At 42.1% G+C, this 20,348-nt stretch overlaps 1 protein-coding gene across 1 annotated transcript; it reads right to left on the bottom strand.

Moving 5' to 3' along the window:
* Positions 1 to 11,327: 11,327 nt before the first annotated feature.
* Positions 11,328 to 14,393, bottom strand: LOC311141522 (lysM and putative peptidoglycan-binding domain-containing protein 3-like). The gene is made up of 3 exons (XM_084176875.1): positions 14,307 to 14,393; positions 12,972 to 13,243; positions 11,328 to 12,837 (listed from the first exon to the last, which is right to left on the bottom strand). Exons 2-3 carry the CDS (start codon positions 13,233 to 13,235, stop codon positions 12,157 to 12,159), a joined length of 945 nt encoding a protein of 314 aa, XP_084033001.1. The 5' UTR covers positions 13,236 to 13,243; positions 14,307 to 14,393; the 3' UTR covers positions 11,328 to 12,156.
* Between the last annotated feature and the right edge of the window lie 5,955 nt (positions 14,394 to 20,348).

Raw genomic sequence — 20,348 nt, 5'->3', positions numbered from 1 at the left:
CCAATCAGCCTGTTACTAACCCTTAGTAAACTTTTGGGAAAAATTGTGTTTGACCACATAAAATGCTATTTTACAGTAAACAAATTGACAACAGACTTTCAGCACGCTTATAGGGAAGGACATTCATCAAGCACAGCACTTACACAAATGACTGATGATTGACTGAGAGAAATTGATGATAAGATTGTGGGGGCTGTTTTGTTAGACTTCAGTGCGGCTTTTGATAGAAAAACATATGTGTTATGGCTTTACACCCCCTGCTATATTGTGGATAAAGAGTTACCTGTCTAACAGAACACAGAGGGTGTTCTTTAATGTAAGCCTCTCCAACACAATCTGGAGGTGATCGATATCTCTCACGTGAGGGGTGAGCTAGACTACTCGGCGCCAGTCAGACATAAACAACAACACACACACTGGAAATTAGTCCCACAGCGCCCTTGGCAGGGGGATTCTGTAACACTGTTAAAAATACGGTTTGTGGTTCTCTGTAACTGCCGGATGGCTCATGATGAGAGGCAGGCTGTGTGTTGTGTACCTCCAAGTTGATTTGCGAATTTACATCGACGACCGGCACGACTATAATATATAAATCATTGGATACAATTCATCGTTGGAGTGGTTATGTGGTAATTAGGTCCTATATTTAACTTCATGACATTACACTATTTGATTAAGCCACACATGAACCGACACAGAACACGTTATTCTAGTTCAAAAGAAAGAAAAGAACAAACATGCACCAAACAAACATTCAGTAAATTCACACCATAGGCTGACTGTGATGCAGCTGTCAGTCAATTAAATGTTGTGTGTGTGTGCGCACGTACACTTGTGTGTAAGCCTTGTGTGTTTGTGTGAGAGAGTGAGACGTTAACCTACAGTTGAAGTCGGAAGTTTACATACACCTTAGCCAAATACATTTATTTTTCCACAATTCCTGACATTTAATCCTAGTACACAATTCCCTGTCTTAGGTCAGTTAGGATCACCACTTTATTTTAAGAATGTGAAATGTCAGAATAATAGTAGTAATTTATTTCATCTTTTATTTCTTTCATCACATTCCCAGTGGGTCAGAAGTTTACATATACTCAATTAGTATTTGGTAGCATTGCCTTTAAATTGTTTAACTTGGGTCAAACGTTTCGGGTAGCCTTCCACAAGCTTCCCACAATAAGTTGTGTGAATTTTGGCCCATTCCTCCAGACAGAGCTGGTGTAACTGAGTCAGGTTTGTAGGCCTCCTTGCTCGCACACGCTTTTTCAGTTCTGCCCACACATTGTCTATAGGATTGAGGTCAGGGCTTTGTGATGGCCACTCCAATACCCTCTGTGTTGTTGTTTTTATCGCACTGCTTTGCTTTATCTTGGCCAGGTCGCAGTTGTAAATGAGAACTTGTTCTCAACTGACTTACCTGGTTAAATAAAGGTGAAATAAAAATAAAATAAATAAACTTTGTTGTCTTTAAGCCATTTTGCCACAACTTTCGAAGTATGCTTGGGGTCATTGTCCATTTGGAAGACCCATTTGCGACCAAGCTTTAACTTCCTGACTGATGTCTTGAGATGTTGCTTCAATATATCCACGTAATTTTCCTTCCTCATGATGCAATCTATTTTGTAGGCCCTCCTGCAGCAAAGCACCCCCACAGCATGATGCTGCCACCCACGTGCTTCTCGGTTGGGATGGTGTTCTTCGGCTAGCAAGCCGCCCCCATTTCCTCCAAACATAACGATGGTCATTATGGCCAAACAGTTCTATTTCTCCAAAAAGTACGATCTTCGTCCCCATGTGCAGTTGCAAACCGTAGTCTGGCTTTTTTATGGCGGTTTTGGAGCAGTGGATTCTTCCTTGCTGAGCGGCCTTTCAGGTTATGTCGATATAGGACTCGTTTTACTGTGGATATAGATACATTTGTACCTGCTTCCTCCAGCATCTTCACAAGGTCCTTTGCTGTTGTTCTGGGATTGATTTGCACTTTTCGCACCAAAGTACATTCATCTCTAGGAGACCCACTGGAATTCTGATACAATTATAAGTTAAATAATCTGTCTGTAAACAATTGTTGGAAAAAATTACTTGTGTCATGCACAAAGTAGATGTCCTAACCGACTTGCCAAAACTATAGTGTGTTAACAAGAAATGTGTGGAGTGGTTGAAAAACAAGTTTTAATGACTCCAACCTAAGTGTATGTAAACTTCCGACTTCAACTGTATATTACAGAGGACATAGTGTTGCTATCAGGGGTTCAGGAGTAGCTCCCTCAGTATTGCAGACATGGCAGGTGGTAAAGGCTGTAGGATAGCTGCCTTCAGCTTCAACATCGAATCCCTGGGCCTCAGCAGGGGGAATATGCCCAGGGATTAATTTGAGCACCTCTCCGTTTTGGACTGTTTCGTTTAGGAACCTATTTGGCTGGATCCAGTACCTCTCGTGGCATGAAAAATAATAGTCACTTTTTTCAATGTAAAAATTATAATAAAAGCGATCAAAGTTTGTTCAAGTTGCCTCTTTGTTACGTTTTGTGAAAAAGTAGATTTTTTATCCCAGGCCTGATATTCTAAGAGTTGATTCGGGTTGGGTGGGCCTGGTTTATGGTTTGCGTAACATTGTAACCTATGTTTGAGACCAACGCGTGGCCATGGCTGTGTGAGAAGCCTGTATCTCTCACAGAACTAGAATGAAATTCACTTTCTATGATCTCTCTCCCTCTCTCTGCTCTGATAGACATGAGCCTGCAACTCTCATCTCTCCAGCATTACACTTCATCATTTATTTATAGGCCAGCAGCATACCACCCTGCATCCCACTGCTGGCTTGCCTCTGAAGCTAAGCAGAGTTGGTCCTGGTCGGTCCCTAGATGGGAGACCAGATGCTGCTGGAGGGCCAGTAGGAGGCACTCTTTCCTCTGGTCTAAAAAAACAATATCCCAATGCCCCAGGGCAGTGATTGGAGACATTGCCCTGTGTAGGGTGCTGTCTTTCGGATGGGACGATACATGGGTGTCCTGACTCTCTGTGGTCACAAAAGATCCCATGGCACTTATTGTAAGAGTAGGGGTGTTAACCCCGGTGTCCTGGCTAAATTCCCAATCTGGCCCTCATACCATCATGACGACCTAATCATCCCTAGCTTCCAATTGGCTAATTCATCCCCCTCCTCTCCCCTGTAACTATTCCCCTAATAATATAGAATCATAGTGAAGGGTTCTGGAGGAGCTGCAGCACCCCTGATTAATTGAAATACATTTTCCAAAGTTATATAATAACGTCTATCTGTTCAGAAAAAAATGAAATAATTCAGAATAGCCTACTACACCATGTAAATGGCCATAATTTAGCCACATAGGACCAATAGCTTATTTCTTTTTTTAATTGCCTAGCTGTGGATTGTGTGTAGCCCAATAACAAGGCATAGCCTACAGTCGGGAACGTGCGTCAAATCTGTCAGTGAACAGCATGCAGACAGAACAGGCCTGATGGCGTGGGGGTGCTTTGCTGGTGACACTGTCTGTGATTTATTTAGAATTCAAGGCACACTTTACCAGCATGGCTACCACAGCATTCTGCAGCGATATGCCATCACATCTGGTTTGGGCTTAGTGGGACTATCATTTGTTTTTCAACAGGACAATGACCCAACACACCTCCAGGCTGTGTAAGGGTTATTTTTACCAAGAAGGAGCGTGATGGAGTGCTGCATCAGATGACCTGGCCTCCACATCCCCGACTTCAACCCAATTGAGATGGTTTGGGATGAGTAGGACGGCAGAGTGAAGGAAAAGCAGCCAATAAGTGCTCAGCATATGTGGGAACTCCTCCAAGACTGTTGGAAAAGCATTCCAGGTGAAGCTGGTTGAGAGAATGCCAAGAGTGTGCAAAGCTGTCATCAAGGCAAAGGGTGGCTATTTGAAAAATCTCAAATATAAAATATATTTTGATTTGTTTAACACTTTTTTGGTTACTACATGAATGAGTAGGTGTGTTCAAACTTTTGACTGGTACTGTAGATATATATATATATACACTGCTCAAAAAAATAAAGGGAACACTTAAACAACACAATGTAACTCCAAGTCAATCACACTTCTGTGAAATCAAACTGTCCACTTAGGAAGCAACACTGATTGACAATACACTTCACATGCTGTTGTGCAAATGGAATAGACAACAGGCAATTAGCAAGACACCCCCAATAAAGGACTGGTTTTGCAGGTGGTGACCACAGACCACTTCTCAGTTCCTATGCTTCCTGGCTGATGTTTTGGTCACTTTTGAATGCTGGCGGTGCTTTCACTCTAGTGGTAGCATGAGACGGAGTCTACAACCCACACAAGTGGCTCAGGTAGTGCAGCTCATCCAGGATGGCACATCAATGCGAGCTGTGGTTAGAAGGTTTGCTGTGTCTGTCAGAGTAGTGTCCAGAGCATGGAGGCGCTACCAGGAGACAGGCCAGTACATCAGGAGACGTGGAGGAGGCCGTAGGAGGGCAACAACCCAGCAGCAGGACTGCTACCTCCGCCTTTGTGCAAGGAGGAGTAGGAGGAGCACTGCCAGAGCCCTGCAAAATGACCTCCAGCAGGCCACAAATGTGCATGTGTCTGCTCAAACGGTCAGAAACAGACTCCATGAGGGTGGTATGAGGGCCCGATGTCCACAGGTGGGGGTTGTGCTTACAGCCCAACACCGTGCAGGACGTTTGGCATTTGCCAGAGAACACCAAGATTGGCAAATTCGCCACTGGCGCCCTGTGCTCTTCACAGATGAAAGCAGATTCACACTGAGCACATGTGACAGACGTGACAGAGTCTGGAGACGCCGTGGAGAACGTTCTGCTGCCTGCAACATCCTCCAGCATGACCGGTTTGGCGGTGGGTCAGTCATGTGTGGGGTGGCATTTCTTTGGGGGGCCGCACAGCCCTCCATGTGCACGCCAGAGGTAGCCTGACTGCCATTAGGTACCGAGATGAGATCCTCAGACCCCTTGTGAGACCATATGCTGGTGCGGTTGGCCCTGGGTTCCTCCTAATGCAAGACAATGCTAGACCTCATGTGGCTGGAGTGTGTCAGCAGTTCCTGCAAGAGGAAGGCATTGATGCTATGGACCGCCCGTTCCCCAGACCTGAATCCAATTGAGCACATCTGGGACATCATGTCTCGCTCCATCCACCAATGCCACGTTGCACCACAGACTGTCCAGGAGTTGGCGGATGCTTTAGTCCAGGTCTGGGAGGAGATCCCTCAGGAGACCATCCGGCACCTCATCAGGAGCATGCCCAGGCGTTGTAGGGAGGTCATACAGGCACGTGGAGGCCACACACACTACTGAGCCTCATTTTGACTTGTTTTAAGGACATTACATCAAAGTTGGATCAGCCTGTAGTGTGGTTTTCCACTTTAATTTTGAGGGTGACTCCAAATCCAGACCTCCATGGGTTGATACAGTGGGGGAAAAAAGTATTTAGTCAGCCACCAATTGTGCAAGTTCTCCCACTTAAAAAGATGAGAGAGGCCTGTAATTTTCATCATAGGTACACGTCAACTATGACAGACAAATTGAGATTTTTTTTCTCCAGAAAATCACATTGTAGGATTTTTAATGAATTTATTTGCAAATTATGGTGGAAAATAAGTATTTGGTCACCTACTAACAAGCAAGATTTCTGGCTCTCACAGACCTGTAACTTCTTCTTTAAGAGGCTCCTCTGTCCTCCACTCGTTACCTGTATTAATGGCACCTGTTTGAACTTGTTATCAGTATAAAAGACACCTGTCCGCAACCACAAAACAGTCACACTCCAAACTCCACTATGGCCAAGACCAAAGAGCTGTCAAAGGACACCAGAAACAAAATTGTAGACCTGCACCAGGCTGGGAAGACTGAATCTGCAATAGGTAAGCAGCTTGGTTTGAAGAAATCAACAGTGGGAGCAATTATTAGGAAATGGAAGACATACAAGACCACTGATAATCTCCCTCGATCTGGGGCTCCACGCAAGATCTCACCCCGTGGGGTCAAAATGATCACAAGAACGGTGAGCAAAAATCCCAGAACCACACGGGGGGACCTAGTGAATGACCTGCAGAGAGCTGGGACCAAAGTAACAAAGCCTACCATCAGTAACACACTACGCCGCCAGGGACTCAAATCCTGCAGTGCCAGACGTGTCCCCCTGCTTAAGCCAGTACATGTCCAGGCCCATCTGAAGTTTGCTAGAGTGCATTTGGATGATCCAGAAGAGGATTGGGAGAATGTCATATGGTCAGATGAAACCAAAATATAACTTTTTGGTAAAAACTCAACTCGTCGTGTTTGGAGGATAAAGAATGCTGAGTTGCATCCAAAGAACACCATACCTACTGTGAAGCATGGGGGTGGAAACATCATGCTTTGGGGCTGTTTTTCTGCAAAGGGACCAGGACGACTGATCCGTGTAAAGGAAAGAATGAATGGGGCCATGTATCGTGAGATTTTGAGTGAAAACCTCCTTCCATCAGCAAGGGCATTGAAGATGAAACGTGGCTGGGTCTTTCAGCATGACAATGATCCCAAACACACCGCCCGGGCAACGAAGGAGTGGCTTCGTAAGAAGCATTTCAAGGTCCTGGAGTGGCCTAGCCAGTCTCCAGATCTCAACCCCATAGAAAATCTTTGGAGGGAGTTGAAAGTCTGTGTTGCCCAGCGACAGCCCCAAAACATCACTGCTCTAGAGGAGATCTGCATGGAGGAATGGGACAAAATACCAGCAACAGTGTGTGACAACCTTGTGAAGACTTACAGAAAACGTTTGACCTGTGTCATTGCCAACAAAGGGTATATAACAAAGTATTGAGAAACTTTTGTTATTGACCAAATACTTATTTTCCACCATAATTTGCAAATAAATTCATTAAAAATCCTACAATGTGATTTTCTGGATTTCTTTTCTCATTTTATCTGTCATAGTTGACGTGTACCTATGATGAAAATTACAGGCCTCTCTCATCTTTTTAAGTGGGAGAACTTGCACAATTGGTGGCTGACTAAATACTTTTTTTCCCCACTGTACATTTGATTTCCAATGATAATTTGTGTGATTTTGTTGTCAGCACATTCAACTATGTAAAGAAAAAAGTATTTAATAAGATTATTTCATTCATTCAGATCTAGGATGTGTTATTTTAGTGTTCCCTTTATTTTTTTGAGCAGTGTATATATATATATATTTAATATTTAATTTAATTTAATATGCCATTTAGCAGACGCTTTTATCCAAAGCGACTTACAGTCGTGCGTGAATACATTTTTGTGTATGGGTGGTCCCGGGGATCGAACCCACTACCTTGGCGTTACAAGCGCCGTGCTCTACCAGCTGAGCTACATTATTTTTGAATTCCGGTATGCTCCCCAGGTCACCCCCCTCTCGCGCTCACTTTTTGTTCCGGCACCTTCCGATTTAGAAATTAAGCACTGAACATGCTTCAGACTAGAATGGGGCCCCTGTGAGTACTATACAGACTGTGCATTTACCAGGGGTATATTCATTAGTCGGAATCCATTGCAAAACGTTTTGCAACGAAAACTATTTTCTATTGGACAAATTCAGATAGGTCCCTCCCTGTTTAGTTTAGTTTGCTCCCGTTTGGTTCCTAGAGTAAACGGTAAACAGTTTCCGTTACAAAATGTTTTGCAACAGACCAAACATTTTCCAACAGTCTGCGACCTAATGAATACATCCCAGGTTTATGGATGCTTTTGTCTCCATTTCATGGATCAGTAAGAGACTGTCTTGGGAAGAATGGGCTTGTAGTACGGCCGTATTTTCACTGATGAAAAGTTATGAAATACCTTGTTTACTATAAGTACAACCTCTACTGCTTCTGGGTGGATTAATTATTTTCCCCATTCATGATGTGGAGTTCAAGCCTGTGCCACTGAAAGCCGGAGAAGATGAGGACTACATGCTGGCCCTGAAACAGGAGATGAGGGGAACCATGAGTCGACTACCCAACAACATCAGGCCTCTGGCTAGGAAAGGAGGTGAGAGTGCATTACCAGCAATAGTCAGTGTACAGTATGTCATCATCCCTTAAGACAATAGCATGAGGTGAGTTACTGCTACACTCAGGAACTGGAGCCATTTAATCATATCCTATCTGGAGACAGAGAGGCAGATCTAGGAGAGACTATTGCGTTAGAAATCCCTGGCCTGACTAAGTTTGCATTTAGAGCACATTCTCTTCTGGGGTAAAATGGTGTATCCGTATCAAGTGTAGCCTTTTTGTAGCTTCTTGATATAGAAGGATAACTAATTTATCTGGAGCTTTGAGTTGTCCAATGTCTTTGGTAAGTTCACTTGGTCATATGCTCAATGTACTACAGGAGAAAGCGGTATTTAAGAAAGCGATTTTTAAAGATGATTCAAAACGTGCTTGCTGACTAAATTGAGCATTTTGTGTCTGTTTGTGTGAGCATGCATAACCTTTACTGTTTACAGTGGGGAGAACAAGTATTTGATACACTGCCGATTTTGCAGGTTTTCCTACTTACAAAGCATGTAGATGTCTGTAATTTTTTATCATAGGTACACTTCAACTGTGAGAGACGGAATCTAAAACAAAAATCCAGAAAATCACATTGTATGATTTTTAAGTAATTCATTTGCATTTTATTGCATGACATAAGTATTTGATACATCAGAAAAGCAGAACTTAATATTTGGTACAGAAACCTTTGTTTGCAATTACAGAGATCATACGTTTCCTGTAGGTCTTGACCAGGTTTGCACACACTGCAGCAGGGATTTTGGCCCACTCCTCCATACAGACCTTCTCCAGATCCTTCAGGTTTCGGGGCTGTCGCTGGGCAATACGGACTTCAGCTCCCTCCAAAGATTTTCTATTGGGTTCAGGTCTGGAGACTGGCTAGGCCACTCCAGGACCTTGAGATGCTTCTTACGGAGCCACTCCTTAGTTGCCCTGGCTGTGGGTTTCGGGTCGTTGTCATGCTGGAAGACCCAGCCATGACCCATCTTCAATGCTCTTACTGAGGGAAGGAGGTTGTTGGCCAAGATCTCGCGATACATGGCCCCATCCATCCTCCCCTCAATACGGTGCAGTCGTCCTGTCCCCTTTGCAGAAAAGCATCCCCAAAGAATGATGTTTCCACCTCCATGCTTCACGGTTGGGATGGTGTTCTTGGGGTTGTACTCATCCTTCTTCTTCCTCCAAACACGGCGAGTGGAGTTTAGACCAAAAAGCTCTATTTTTGTCTCATCAGACCACATGACCTTCTCCCATTCCTCCTCTGGATCATCCAGATGGTCATTGGCAAACTTCAGACGGGCCTGGACATGCGCTGGCTTGAGCAGGGGGACCTTGCGTGCGCTGCAGGATTTTAATTAATGACGGCGTAGTGTGTTACTAATGGTTTTCTTTGAGACTGTGGTCCCAGCTCTCTTCAGGTCATTGACCAGGTCCTGCCGTGTAGTTCTGGGCTGATCCCTCACCTTCCTCATGATCATTGATGCCCCACGAGGTGAGATCTTGCATGGAGCCCCAGACCGAGGGTGATTGACTGTCATCTTGAACTTCTTCCATTTTCTAATAATTGCGCCAACAGTTGTTGCCTTCTCACCAAGCTGCTTGCCTATTGTCCTGTAGCCCATCCCAGCCTTGTGCAGGTCTACAATTTTATCCCTGATGTCCTTACACAGCTCTCTGGTCTTGGCCATTGTGGAGAGGTTGGAGTCTGTTTGATTGAGTGTGTGGACAGGTGTCTTTTATACAGGTAACGAGTTCAAACAGGTGCAGTTAATACAGGTAATGAGTGGAGAACAGGAGGGCTTCTTAAAGAAGAACTAACAGGTCTGTGAGAGCCGGAATTCTTACTGGTTGGTAGGTGATCAAATACTTATGTCACGCAATAAAATGCAAATTAATTACTTAAAAATCATACAATGTGATTTTCTGGATTTTTGTTTTAGATTCTGTCTCTCACAGTTGAAGTGTACCTATGATAGAAATTACAGACCTCTACATGCTTTGTAAGTAGGAAAACCTGCAAAATCGGCAGTGTATCAAATACTTGTTCTCCCCACTGTACATATCAAATAGATGTGGAAAGATACAAGGAGAGGTATCAGAGACAAAACATGTTGGCTGAGGAGTGGATACCAGGTAAATGGTCAATTTGGTCATCAGATTACCAAAACCTGAGTTTGATTTCCAACATTTTTTTTTCAAGATAACTTCTGTTTGGCATTACAGGCAGCTCTTTCCAAAAAAACTGATGCCTCAAAAGAAAAAGTTGAACTTAAAACTGGGTACTATAGTTTTTCATCACAGGTTTTTTGTTTTTTAACAACAATATGATATCATACTAATAGATATTTCCAAGTAAACATAATATTAGCATGTGCAAAGAAGAAACCCACAAAGGTATCAAGCAAAGAAAAAGCAGATGTGCTCAGTAAATTAGATGTCACTTTCATTCTTATTTAAATGTATTGATTAAACAAAGCTGTTTGTATGTCTGGATAATCTTACAATATGGCTGTTTCTTCAGGAACTTGAAAATAACAATGTAAAATCAGATGAAGAGAAGGAAGAATAAATGACAGAGGAAAGAGAGGAAGAAATTAAAGGAGAGGAGTTGGACCAGGAGGAATTAGAAGAGGTAACCCTCCCCCCTCGTAACAGAAAGCCCAATTTGATCTGATTCACCTTAGTCAACTTCTATCACACAATGTGTTGGATTTTTTTTATATATATATATTTTTTTTTTGGGATAGAAGTTGGATATAAGTTGTTCGCCTGCGCACTTCCATACAATTACTGAATTTGGTATTGAGGCATCTCAGATGGTTTCTAGGGATGACAAATGACATGTATTTGTAATACCGGAAGATCACGATGCGTAATACGATGAATTGGATAGCTACTTATACATGCACGTAGCATTCACACACACCAATTAAGTTTAATGTAGGAAAATGACTACATTGCCAGATATTTTGAAGATGATGATTTTGGTGCAATGATGACATAGATGAAGCCACATATTAACCCCAGACTGCATGTTAATGGATTCTGGCTTAATGTAATTCTTCCAAATGTATGTTTTTCCTGCAAGTTATGGTTTATCTTTTACCAAAAAGCTGTTGGCTATATGACTAACACTGTCAGCAAGTTTACATATTTTGTTTGATGAACCTACATGAACAATGAGAGAATCATCAAGACGCGTGTGGCGGAACTGAGTTTGCATTTGAATAAGTATATCTTTGTAAATTATAAAACAAAGTAGATTTTTTTATTTTTAATGACCAACATGAAAACACAAGTCTGAGCATCAATAATTTATTCAAAATATACTTTATTTTCAGCCTGTAAGCCTGCGTTTACACAGGCAGCCCAATTCTGCAATTTTTCACTTATTGGACTTTTGACCAATCAGATCAGCTCTGAAAAAGAGCTGATGTGAAAAGATCTGTGATTGGTCAAAAGACCAATTAGTGGGGAAAAATATCAATTGGGATGTCTGTGTCTAAGCAGCCTTAGTGTTCCACAGGTTGAAGGCACATACTGTTCATAACACATTATGATTTCATCATATGAAATGGACATAGTGATGAGGAACTACAATATAACATTTCACTGGAATATACCTAGCTAGTGTTGGGCAACACTGTGCATTACCCGTTTCGTCACCCTTGCCCTTAGTAGAAACTGAGTCCAAATGCAGTTCTCCCCAGACAGGCAAAAATATTCAAGCAATGTTCCAAAAAAAAATTAGACAACAATTTTTAGACAACTTCAATACTGATATTGTAATAAGATGAATATTCCACAAATAAATTACTTATTTTAAGTGATAAGTGGCAGAAATCAGTACTGTTTTGACCAAGAACAAACCCCACTTCAGACAGTGTTATGGTGGAAACAGTCCCATCAGCTGGCAAGAGGAACAAGAAGTTGGGTCCCACTGTGCAAAAACACTTGCTTTAAAAATGTCCACTGAAAGAATTCAACAGATTGTCCTCATTTTCCCCTCTCCATAATTTCCCAATGGGATTCTGTTCCCCATAAAGTGATTCTCAGAGAGCTTTGAGAATCTCTTTTTTCATAATTGTTCAGATATCTCCCGCTCCTTCAGTTTGTCTCAAGCCCTCACTACGTTTTCTCTTTCTTAGGGCCAGGGTGGTCATCCACCTCGTTGTGTCTCTGTGAGTCTGGTTTGGGTGCGTTTCCAGCCTGAGGTCCTGAGTTGGGCTTTCCATTGATTTCCACAGGCTCAGGCATCTGGGCATGCTGCATGCCCTTGGGATTGGTCGACGGTGTGGTGGTGGTGTGGTGGCTAACGTCCGCCTTCATCAGCACCTCGTAGTACAGCAGGTAGAACACTGGAGTGACGATGACAACCACCACCATTATGGCCACCGCCGTCCACCACCTCATGCCCCAGTCTGCCCCATGGTAGGGGTCCTTCCTGAGGACAGGCTTGAAGTCAGGCTCCCCCAGTAGTAAGGGCTGCTGGAGGGTCAGGGAGGAGACCACCTCGTTCAGGCTGATTCTGGAGGTGCCGGAGGACTTGACCAGGAGCTCGATGTCCTTGTCCTTCTCCTGCAGGAAGCTGCCCACGCTGTCTGTGGACGAGGAGTCGTCTGTGGAGATCTCTGTGGAGATGGGGGGCTGGGGGAAACGTCGGGGGCCTGTGGGGGAGGCAGATTTGAGAGGCGTGGTGCTGTGGGTCTCTGTCAGCACGCTGAAGCGTTTCACAGGGATCTTGATGGATCTCAGCGCAAAGAAGTCCTGCTCTGTCAACAGGTTGTTGGCCCTCTTGATGTCCGCTACCTACGGTGCACAGACAAAACAAAGGATTTCACTTTACATGTGTATCAAAAAAAAAGTGGTGTGAGAAGTCTAAACTGGTCTGTCTGTAAGGGCCTTGTCATTAGAGAGTAAGACAGGGATTAGGGTTGACTTACTGAGCAGTGGTACTGCAGGGAGAAGCTATTCAGAGTGTCCCCTTCTTTGATGTCTCGGACCAGGTGGACAATGTCGTCCAACCTCTCTCTGGAGGTGCTCCTGCGCAGCCTGTCCCGGCCTCGGGAGCGCAGCTCGTAGCTCTCACCATCCTCCTCCGAGAGATCATTCTCAGAGCTGTTCCCAAATAGGTAGGCGTGTCCTCCATTGGCAGGCTGCACCGTCGTGGCCGACTGGAAACCATAGTGCGGGCTTCTCCCAGTCATTTTTCACTCTAAACAGAGGAGTGAGACATTGTACCTAATGTATGGGGTTGAGGTCAAGTTTCACCTGTTTGATACTTCTCAAAGGAATGTTCCAGATTAGCAAAGTATATGTCCAGGGAATATTGGCTTTACTGTCAACAGCTGTCAGTTCTTTCAATAAAGGAATAACCCATGTTTGTCAGGTTTCAGCTTTTTTGCCGACATTTACTGACATTGGCCATATTCAACGGATGTTGAGCGATCGTAAATTCATCAGTTATTCTGCGCTCTGGTACACTCAGACGAGAGTGATCTAAAATCGGAGTAGATAGCCAGAGTGAATTTACGAATGCACCCTATTTTCTGGTAGGGTAGCCATGACTTGAAACCCCGGGAAATCTAGCTAATTCGGGAGAAAGTTTTTATGCACTGATATTAGGAGCTGGCGGTTAAAAGTTTGATGAAACAATTCAGAGACAAACGAATAAATCAGATGACCTATATTTGAGGAGAGCGAATCGATATACAATCCCGAAATCAGTTGTAACTGTCAATAGTAAAACAAAGCTTAAAACGATGTTTAAGTGAACCCTTAATACAGAAAATGAATGAAATCGTTTCCGGACATGGTGGACTCCTCACACCACTAATTGCCATGCGAAAGAAGCAGACTAGCTAACGTTAATTCACTTTCACTAATAATTGATGCCAATTTATACAGAAGCACGGAGCTACCGCACTGGCTAATCGTAAACTAACACTCTATGCGGGCAAACAACTAGCTAGCTAGCGATTGTGTTCTCACGAAAAACTAACTTTAGATACACCTAAAACGCAAGCAACCAATCACTTTGTAACCCAACTGATTGAGGCAGCTGCCAAATACCTAGCTAGCCAGCTAAACTACTAGTTAGCTTGGCTGGCAAGCTAACGGAGCGCTAGCTAACCTTAGCTAGCTAGCATCTGTATCCAGTTTTCAGCTAACGTGCCTTTAGTTAGATAGCTATATATAGTACATTGACGATTATTGTTGCGTGGAAAGGTTCGTGTTACATTTAGCAAATTAAAAGTAATGAAGTACCAATACTTTACCTGAAAACATGAACAATGTTCCTTCGACGAACTAAGCCATTTCCATTCTTCCTCAGGCTACTACCAAATACATAATTGGCTACTACTAGCGAAACAAACGAACGCCACCAGTGTGTCGTGAGCAGCAATTGTGGAATCGGCAGTTCGCATTAAAAGTAAAGGTCCCCCATTGAAACTGATGCAAACGGATAAAAATTGTGAAAACATGCAACAATTCGACTAGATAATACTAAACAAGTTTGGAATGTTGTTATATAAATTCAACAAAATACAATTATTAGTTAATTAAAAATCCATTGAAATCGCACTGTGGATGTATTTGAATTCAGAATTGCATTGGGGGGCATACTTACAGTGCCTTCAGAAAGTATTCACACCCTGTGACTTTTTCCACATTTTGTTGTTAAAATGGATTATATTGAGATTTTGTCTCACTGGCCTACACACAATACCCCATAAAGTCAAAGTGGAATTATGTTTTTAGATTTTTTAAACTAATTAATAAAAAATGTCTTGAGTCAATAAGTATTCAACCCCTTTGTGATGGCAAGCCTTAATAAGGAGTAAACAAATGCTTAACAAGTCACATAATAAGTTGCATTTACTCACTCTGTGTGCAATAATAGTGTTTAACATGATTAACAACATTGCTGTTACTCCACAATACTAACCTAATTGACAGAGTGAAAAGAAGGAAGCCTGTACAGAATAAAACATATTCCAAAACATGCATCCTGTTTGCAATAAGGCACTAAATAAAGCACTTCAGTCTGCTTTCCAACAGACACTGGGAGACAAATTCACCTTTCAGCAGGACAATAACCTAAAACACAAGGCCAAATATACACTGGAGTTGCTTACCAAGAGGACATTGAATGTTCCTGAGTGGCCTAGTTACAGTTTTGACTTAAATCGTCTTGAAAATCTAAGACTTGAAAATGGCTGTCTAGCAATGATCAACAACCAAATCAACAGAACTTGAATAATACAAAATAAAAAAAGAATAATGTGCCAATATTGTACAAAGCTCTTAGAAACGTACCCAGAAAGGCTCACAGCTGTAATCGCTGCCAAAGGTGATTCTAACATGTTTTGACTCAGGGGTGTGAATACTTATGTAAATGAGATTTTTCTGTATTTCATTTTCAATACATTTGCTAAAATATATCAAAAAAACCTTTTCACTTTGCCATTATGGGGTATTGTGTGTAGATGGGTGAATTCAGGCTGTAACACAACAAAAAGTGGAATAAGTCAATGGGTATGAATACTTTCTGTAGGCACTGTATGTGCACTGTACAGCCAAACCTATGGATTGTGCATCCATGAAAGGAGGTATCAGCCTACTCAGTAACACTCATAGAACACAACTGTGAAGAGTTACACAAATATTATCGTCGTAGCTCTTATTGCGGGACTCTGAAGCCACTGTGAAATGAGCACAATTAAGCTCACCAGTCAATCTATGTGTGTTAAACATTCATATCACAATATACAGCCTAACCTATGGATTGTGCACCCATGAAATAGGGTATCGGCCTACTCAGTGACACCCATAGAATACAACTAATTTTACACAAATATTAGCATCTTAGCTCTTATTGCAGGACTTTGACTGTGGGAAGTCACAGTGGTTTCAGAGTCCCGTAATAAGAGCTATGGTGTTAATATTGTGTGTAACTCTTCACAGTTGTGTTCTGTGAGTGTCACTGAGTAGGCTGATACTCCATTTCATGGGTGCACGTTCCTGGGGACCCCAAGGGGTGCACATTTAGATTTTTTGCCCTAGCACTACACAGCTGTTTAAAATAATCAAAGCTTGATGATGAGTTCATTATTTGAATCAGCTGTGTAGTGCTAGGGCAAAAAACAAAATGTGCACACCTTGGAGTCCAAGGACCGAATTTGAGAAACACTGGGTTAGGCTGTACAGTGCATATAATTATGCCCCCAATGCAATGCTGAATTCAAATACAGCCACAGTGCGATTTCAACTGATTTGTACTTTTTAATTTATTTTTTACTAATAACTGTCTTATTGTTTTCACTATTTTCCGTTTGCGTCAGTTTCAATGGGGGACTATTATTTTGAAGGCGAACCACCGATTCCACTAATGTTGCTCACGATAATGTTGTTCACAACACACACGTACGAACGCCAGTAAGCCACGTCAACAGAATACTAACGCGATGACGTATGTGGCTATTAACTCAAATTCTTGCACTGACCACTGGATGGCGCAAGTGCTGTTCCTTTATCAGAGGCCATATGGATAAGGGCCCAATAGGGGCCAAATGGCATAATTGAAAACTTTAATTGATAGGCCTATTCTTTTTGTTGTAGTATTTCTTATCTATGGTATTTCAAATGTCATACAAATGATAATTTTATAATGCGTGTCAATTGTGGACTAGGCTATAGGAACAACTAAGACGTTTCTTGGTGAATAATTAAAAAAGTCAATGATGCAAATTAGGCTACACATCAATATTGTAGTTTTGATCCGAAAACTTAATGGACACTGTTCTTTATGGTGTGGTGATGAACTTCAAGTCATTTTTATCATGCACATACCCACCTCTACTAGCTACTAGGCCTATCTAAATAGCTGGGTATAAGAACAACGGTTCGCTGGGTGGAGCTGCCCGCTGCTACTGTCGACCTCCCTGAGGCAAATGCGATTAGCAAATCTTGTCTTCCCTCGACAAGTCCACACAGTAGTTTTGTTTAGGCACCAATGAAGCTGAATGACATGGCTGCGCAGCTTCTTTCTCCCAGCGAACCCTCGAGCAGTCAACTGGATTGAAAAAAAATTGCTTTATCTGGCTTTAATCTACCATGTTTTATCCACAGAGGAAATACCGTTAGTTTATTTCCCATAGTCCGCCCCGAGTGTGACGTGCTTTTTGTGTGGTTGTTCCCTGGGGGTAGCGACAGCTGTCAGGAACACCCCAAGAATTGGAGTAGGCTACGAGTATCAAGATGCATTCATTGACCAAGAATATCATCTGACAAAAACGTTCGGAGATTATTGATAGGAGTTATCCATGAAATCGTCAACAATAGCGGTATTTCTATAATTTATCCTGGACTGATAGCCAGCAAGGTGTCAGGTAAGTCTGGATACATTTAATAATTTCTTGAACAGGTGTTGGAACACATTATACAGCAAGTTGATTTGTGACAATCATTCGGCTAATAAAAAGTTTTTCCTGCAGGATTGTTGGCTTTATAGGCTTCACACGCACCTTTCATTATTTTGGGGCAATTCATTTTATAGAGTATTGCAGTGGCTCCAATTTATCCAGTTATGACATAACATTGTTTTTGTTTTGCCTAATAATAATCCGATATTCCAGAGGTATATGAAACCATAATAGACTATTAAGTGGAGGTTTGGAGATCTTTGTTTTGTGCTCCTCATTGTCCTCATCAGTTGCCAGACAGCTCATGCATATGACTTGTTTAACACTGTAAAAAAACAAACAATGAAAGTATTGAGACACTACTAATTAATTTATGCACAGTGCCAAAAATCCCCTCTGAGTGGCTAATATATTTGAAAAGCCTAAATATTGATTCAGTGAAATGACTAAATGAATGGCGGGGTAACCCATTGACTAATGAGACAAACGCTTCCATGGTTACTCTCTGGCTCTTCAGTGTGGTCACTGTGCTTTGTGTGTGACCTCTCTTTTCCATTGAAATAAAACCACAATCAGAGGGGAACCGCCACACATGGTGCTCATGAGCTGGGACCCGCTCATAAAGGCTGTGTAGACTAATCTTACACTCAGTCATAATCTTGGCTCACATTGAGTCAGGCATATGCAGGGCCGGCCCTAGCCTTTTAGGGGCCCTAAGCGAGATTTGGTTGTGGTAAAAAAAACTTTTGTGGCCCCCTTCTTGACAGCGGAGAGAAAAATATATTGTAAATTCTGCAATTCTACACATTTTGCCATGGGGTGTAGAGAAAATGTTGCAGTTTTGAAGCAAGATTTCTGCAATTCTACACATTTTGCCATAGGTCGAAGAGAAAATGTTGCAATTTTATAATACATTTCATGTAATTCTACTCATTTCACCATGTGGCAGATAGAACAAATGTGCAGTTTTTCAGCTAATTTCCTTCAATTCTACCAATTTTGCCATGACTTATGCCATGTTAATGATATCTGAGTGAGAGTGACTAACAAAATCAATGTGGGCCCCCTGAAGCTTAGGGCCCCTGGGCACGTGCCCTGCGTCCCGGTCGGTATTCGGCCATAATTACTACAAGTTTATGGCTAATTGAGTGACTGTCAGTGACTGACATAACAAGAGAATAACTGCTGATGCACCACCACATTTCTAAATTGCACCTCGTACTAATCTAACTATCAAGAACAAGTTGAGACCTTGACTGAGTTGAGACCCCTAGCGGCTGGGGGTCCTAAGCGACCACTTATGTCGCTTATGCCTGCTCATATGCTACTGTAGAATGAGCTCACATTATATGTATGTGGCTATTAGTAAAATAACTGCTTTGCACCCGTTACGATTTCAGTACGCTGTTTTAACATTTAGATGTGCCTGCCCGATTTTTCTAAGTAATTAATCATATCCACATAATCTTTAATTAATTTGACATGATTTCCTATTGGTGCCTTTTAATTTAATAATTAGTAATTAATTAAATATGCCATTTAGCAGACGCTTTTATCCAAAGCGACTTACAGTCATGTGTGCATACATTTTTACATATGGGTGGTCCCAGGGATCGAACCCACTACCCTGGCGTTACAAGCGCCATGCTCTACCAATTGAGCTACACAAGAGTTTTAAGTCTCTTGTGTTGCTTCCTCGATGGTGCCATAGCTGACTTAAATCCATTTTGTCAGTCGGCAGTGAACCAGTCCTGGCACTATGGATTTATTTTCCCTGGTTGACACAGACATGCTCAGGAAAGTGATATCACAATTTAAGCCTTCTACCTGCGTTTTCGATCCTATCCCCACCACCTTCTTCAAAACAGTTTTTTATTGCATATCTGAAGAAGTGCAAGCTATTGTTAATCACTCCCTGTTCACAGGCACTTTCCCCACTGCACTAAAAACAGCTATGGTGAAACCCCTTCTGAAGAAAAGTAATCTAGATTCTTCAGCTCTTAGCAATTTTCTGCCAACCTTCCATTCTTAAGCAAAATACTGGAGAAATTGGTTTTCAAACAGCTAAATGAATTTTTAAGTGCCCACTGTATAAAAAAAAAAATTCCAATCTGATTTTCGGGCCCACCACAGCACAAAGACAGCCTTGGTTAAAGTTGTAAATGATCTTAACGCCAACACAGATGCCAAACAGCTCTCTGTCCTTGTACTCTTGGATTTAAGTGCTGCATTTGACACTGTTGACCATGATGTCCTTCTGGACAGACTGGAGAGGTGGGTTGGCCTCTCTGGTCCAGTTCTAAATTGGTTTAGGACCTATTTAACTGGTCGAGAGTTTTTAGTCACCCTAAAAATACGTATCACATGTGGCGTTCCACAAGGTTCGATTTTGGGTCCGGTACTGTTCAGTTGATATATGTTACCCCTTGGCAGCGTTATCAGAAAGCACAGCATTGATTTTCAAATGAAATGAAATCAAATTTTATTGGCCACATGCGCCGAATACAACAGGTGCAGACATTACAGTGAAATGCTTACTTACAGCCCTTAACCAACAGTGCATTTATTTTTAATAAAAAAGTAGAATAAAACAAAAAAGTGTTGAGAAAAAAAGAGCAGAAGTAAAATAAAATAACAGTAGGGAGGCTATATATACAGGGGGGCACCGGCTAGTTGAGGTAGTTGAAGTAATATGTACATGTGGGTAGAGTTAAAGTGACTATGCAGACTACCAGATTTTCACTGCTAAGCAAACGATACACAACTTTACATTGTCACCAGAGGAATTTAGCTCCAAGGATAAATTATTAGGCTGTATTAATGATTTAAAGACTTTGATGGCTCATAACTTCCTCCAGCTAAATCAAGACAAGACCAAGGTACTTATTGTTGGAG

Source organism: Coregonus lavaretus (genome assembly GCF_964263955.1).
Source record: "Coregonus lavaretus genome assembly, chromosome: 14".
In the NCBI taxonomy this organism is placed as follows: Eukaryota; Metazoa; Chordata; class Actinopteri; order Salmoniformes; family Salmonidae; genus Coregonus; species Coregonus lavaretus.
Note: the sequence above shows the minus strand (reverse complement) of the source record. Positions and strands in the feature narration are given on the sequence as shown.

Excerpts from the sequence above, each read along its gene's own strand:
- LOC311141522 (XM_084176875.1), bottom strand. The coding sequence starts at position 13,235 with ATGACTGGGAGAAGCCCGCACTATGGTTTCCAGTCGGCCACGACGGTG. Across the intron at positions 12,838-12,971 it reads CCCTGCAGTACCACTGCTCA|GTAGCGGACATCAAGAGGGC; the intron begins GTAAGTCAACCC and ends TGTGCACCGTAG.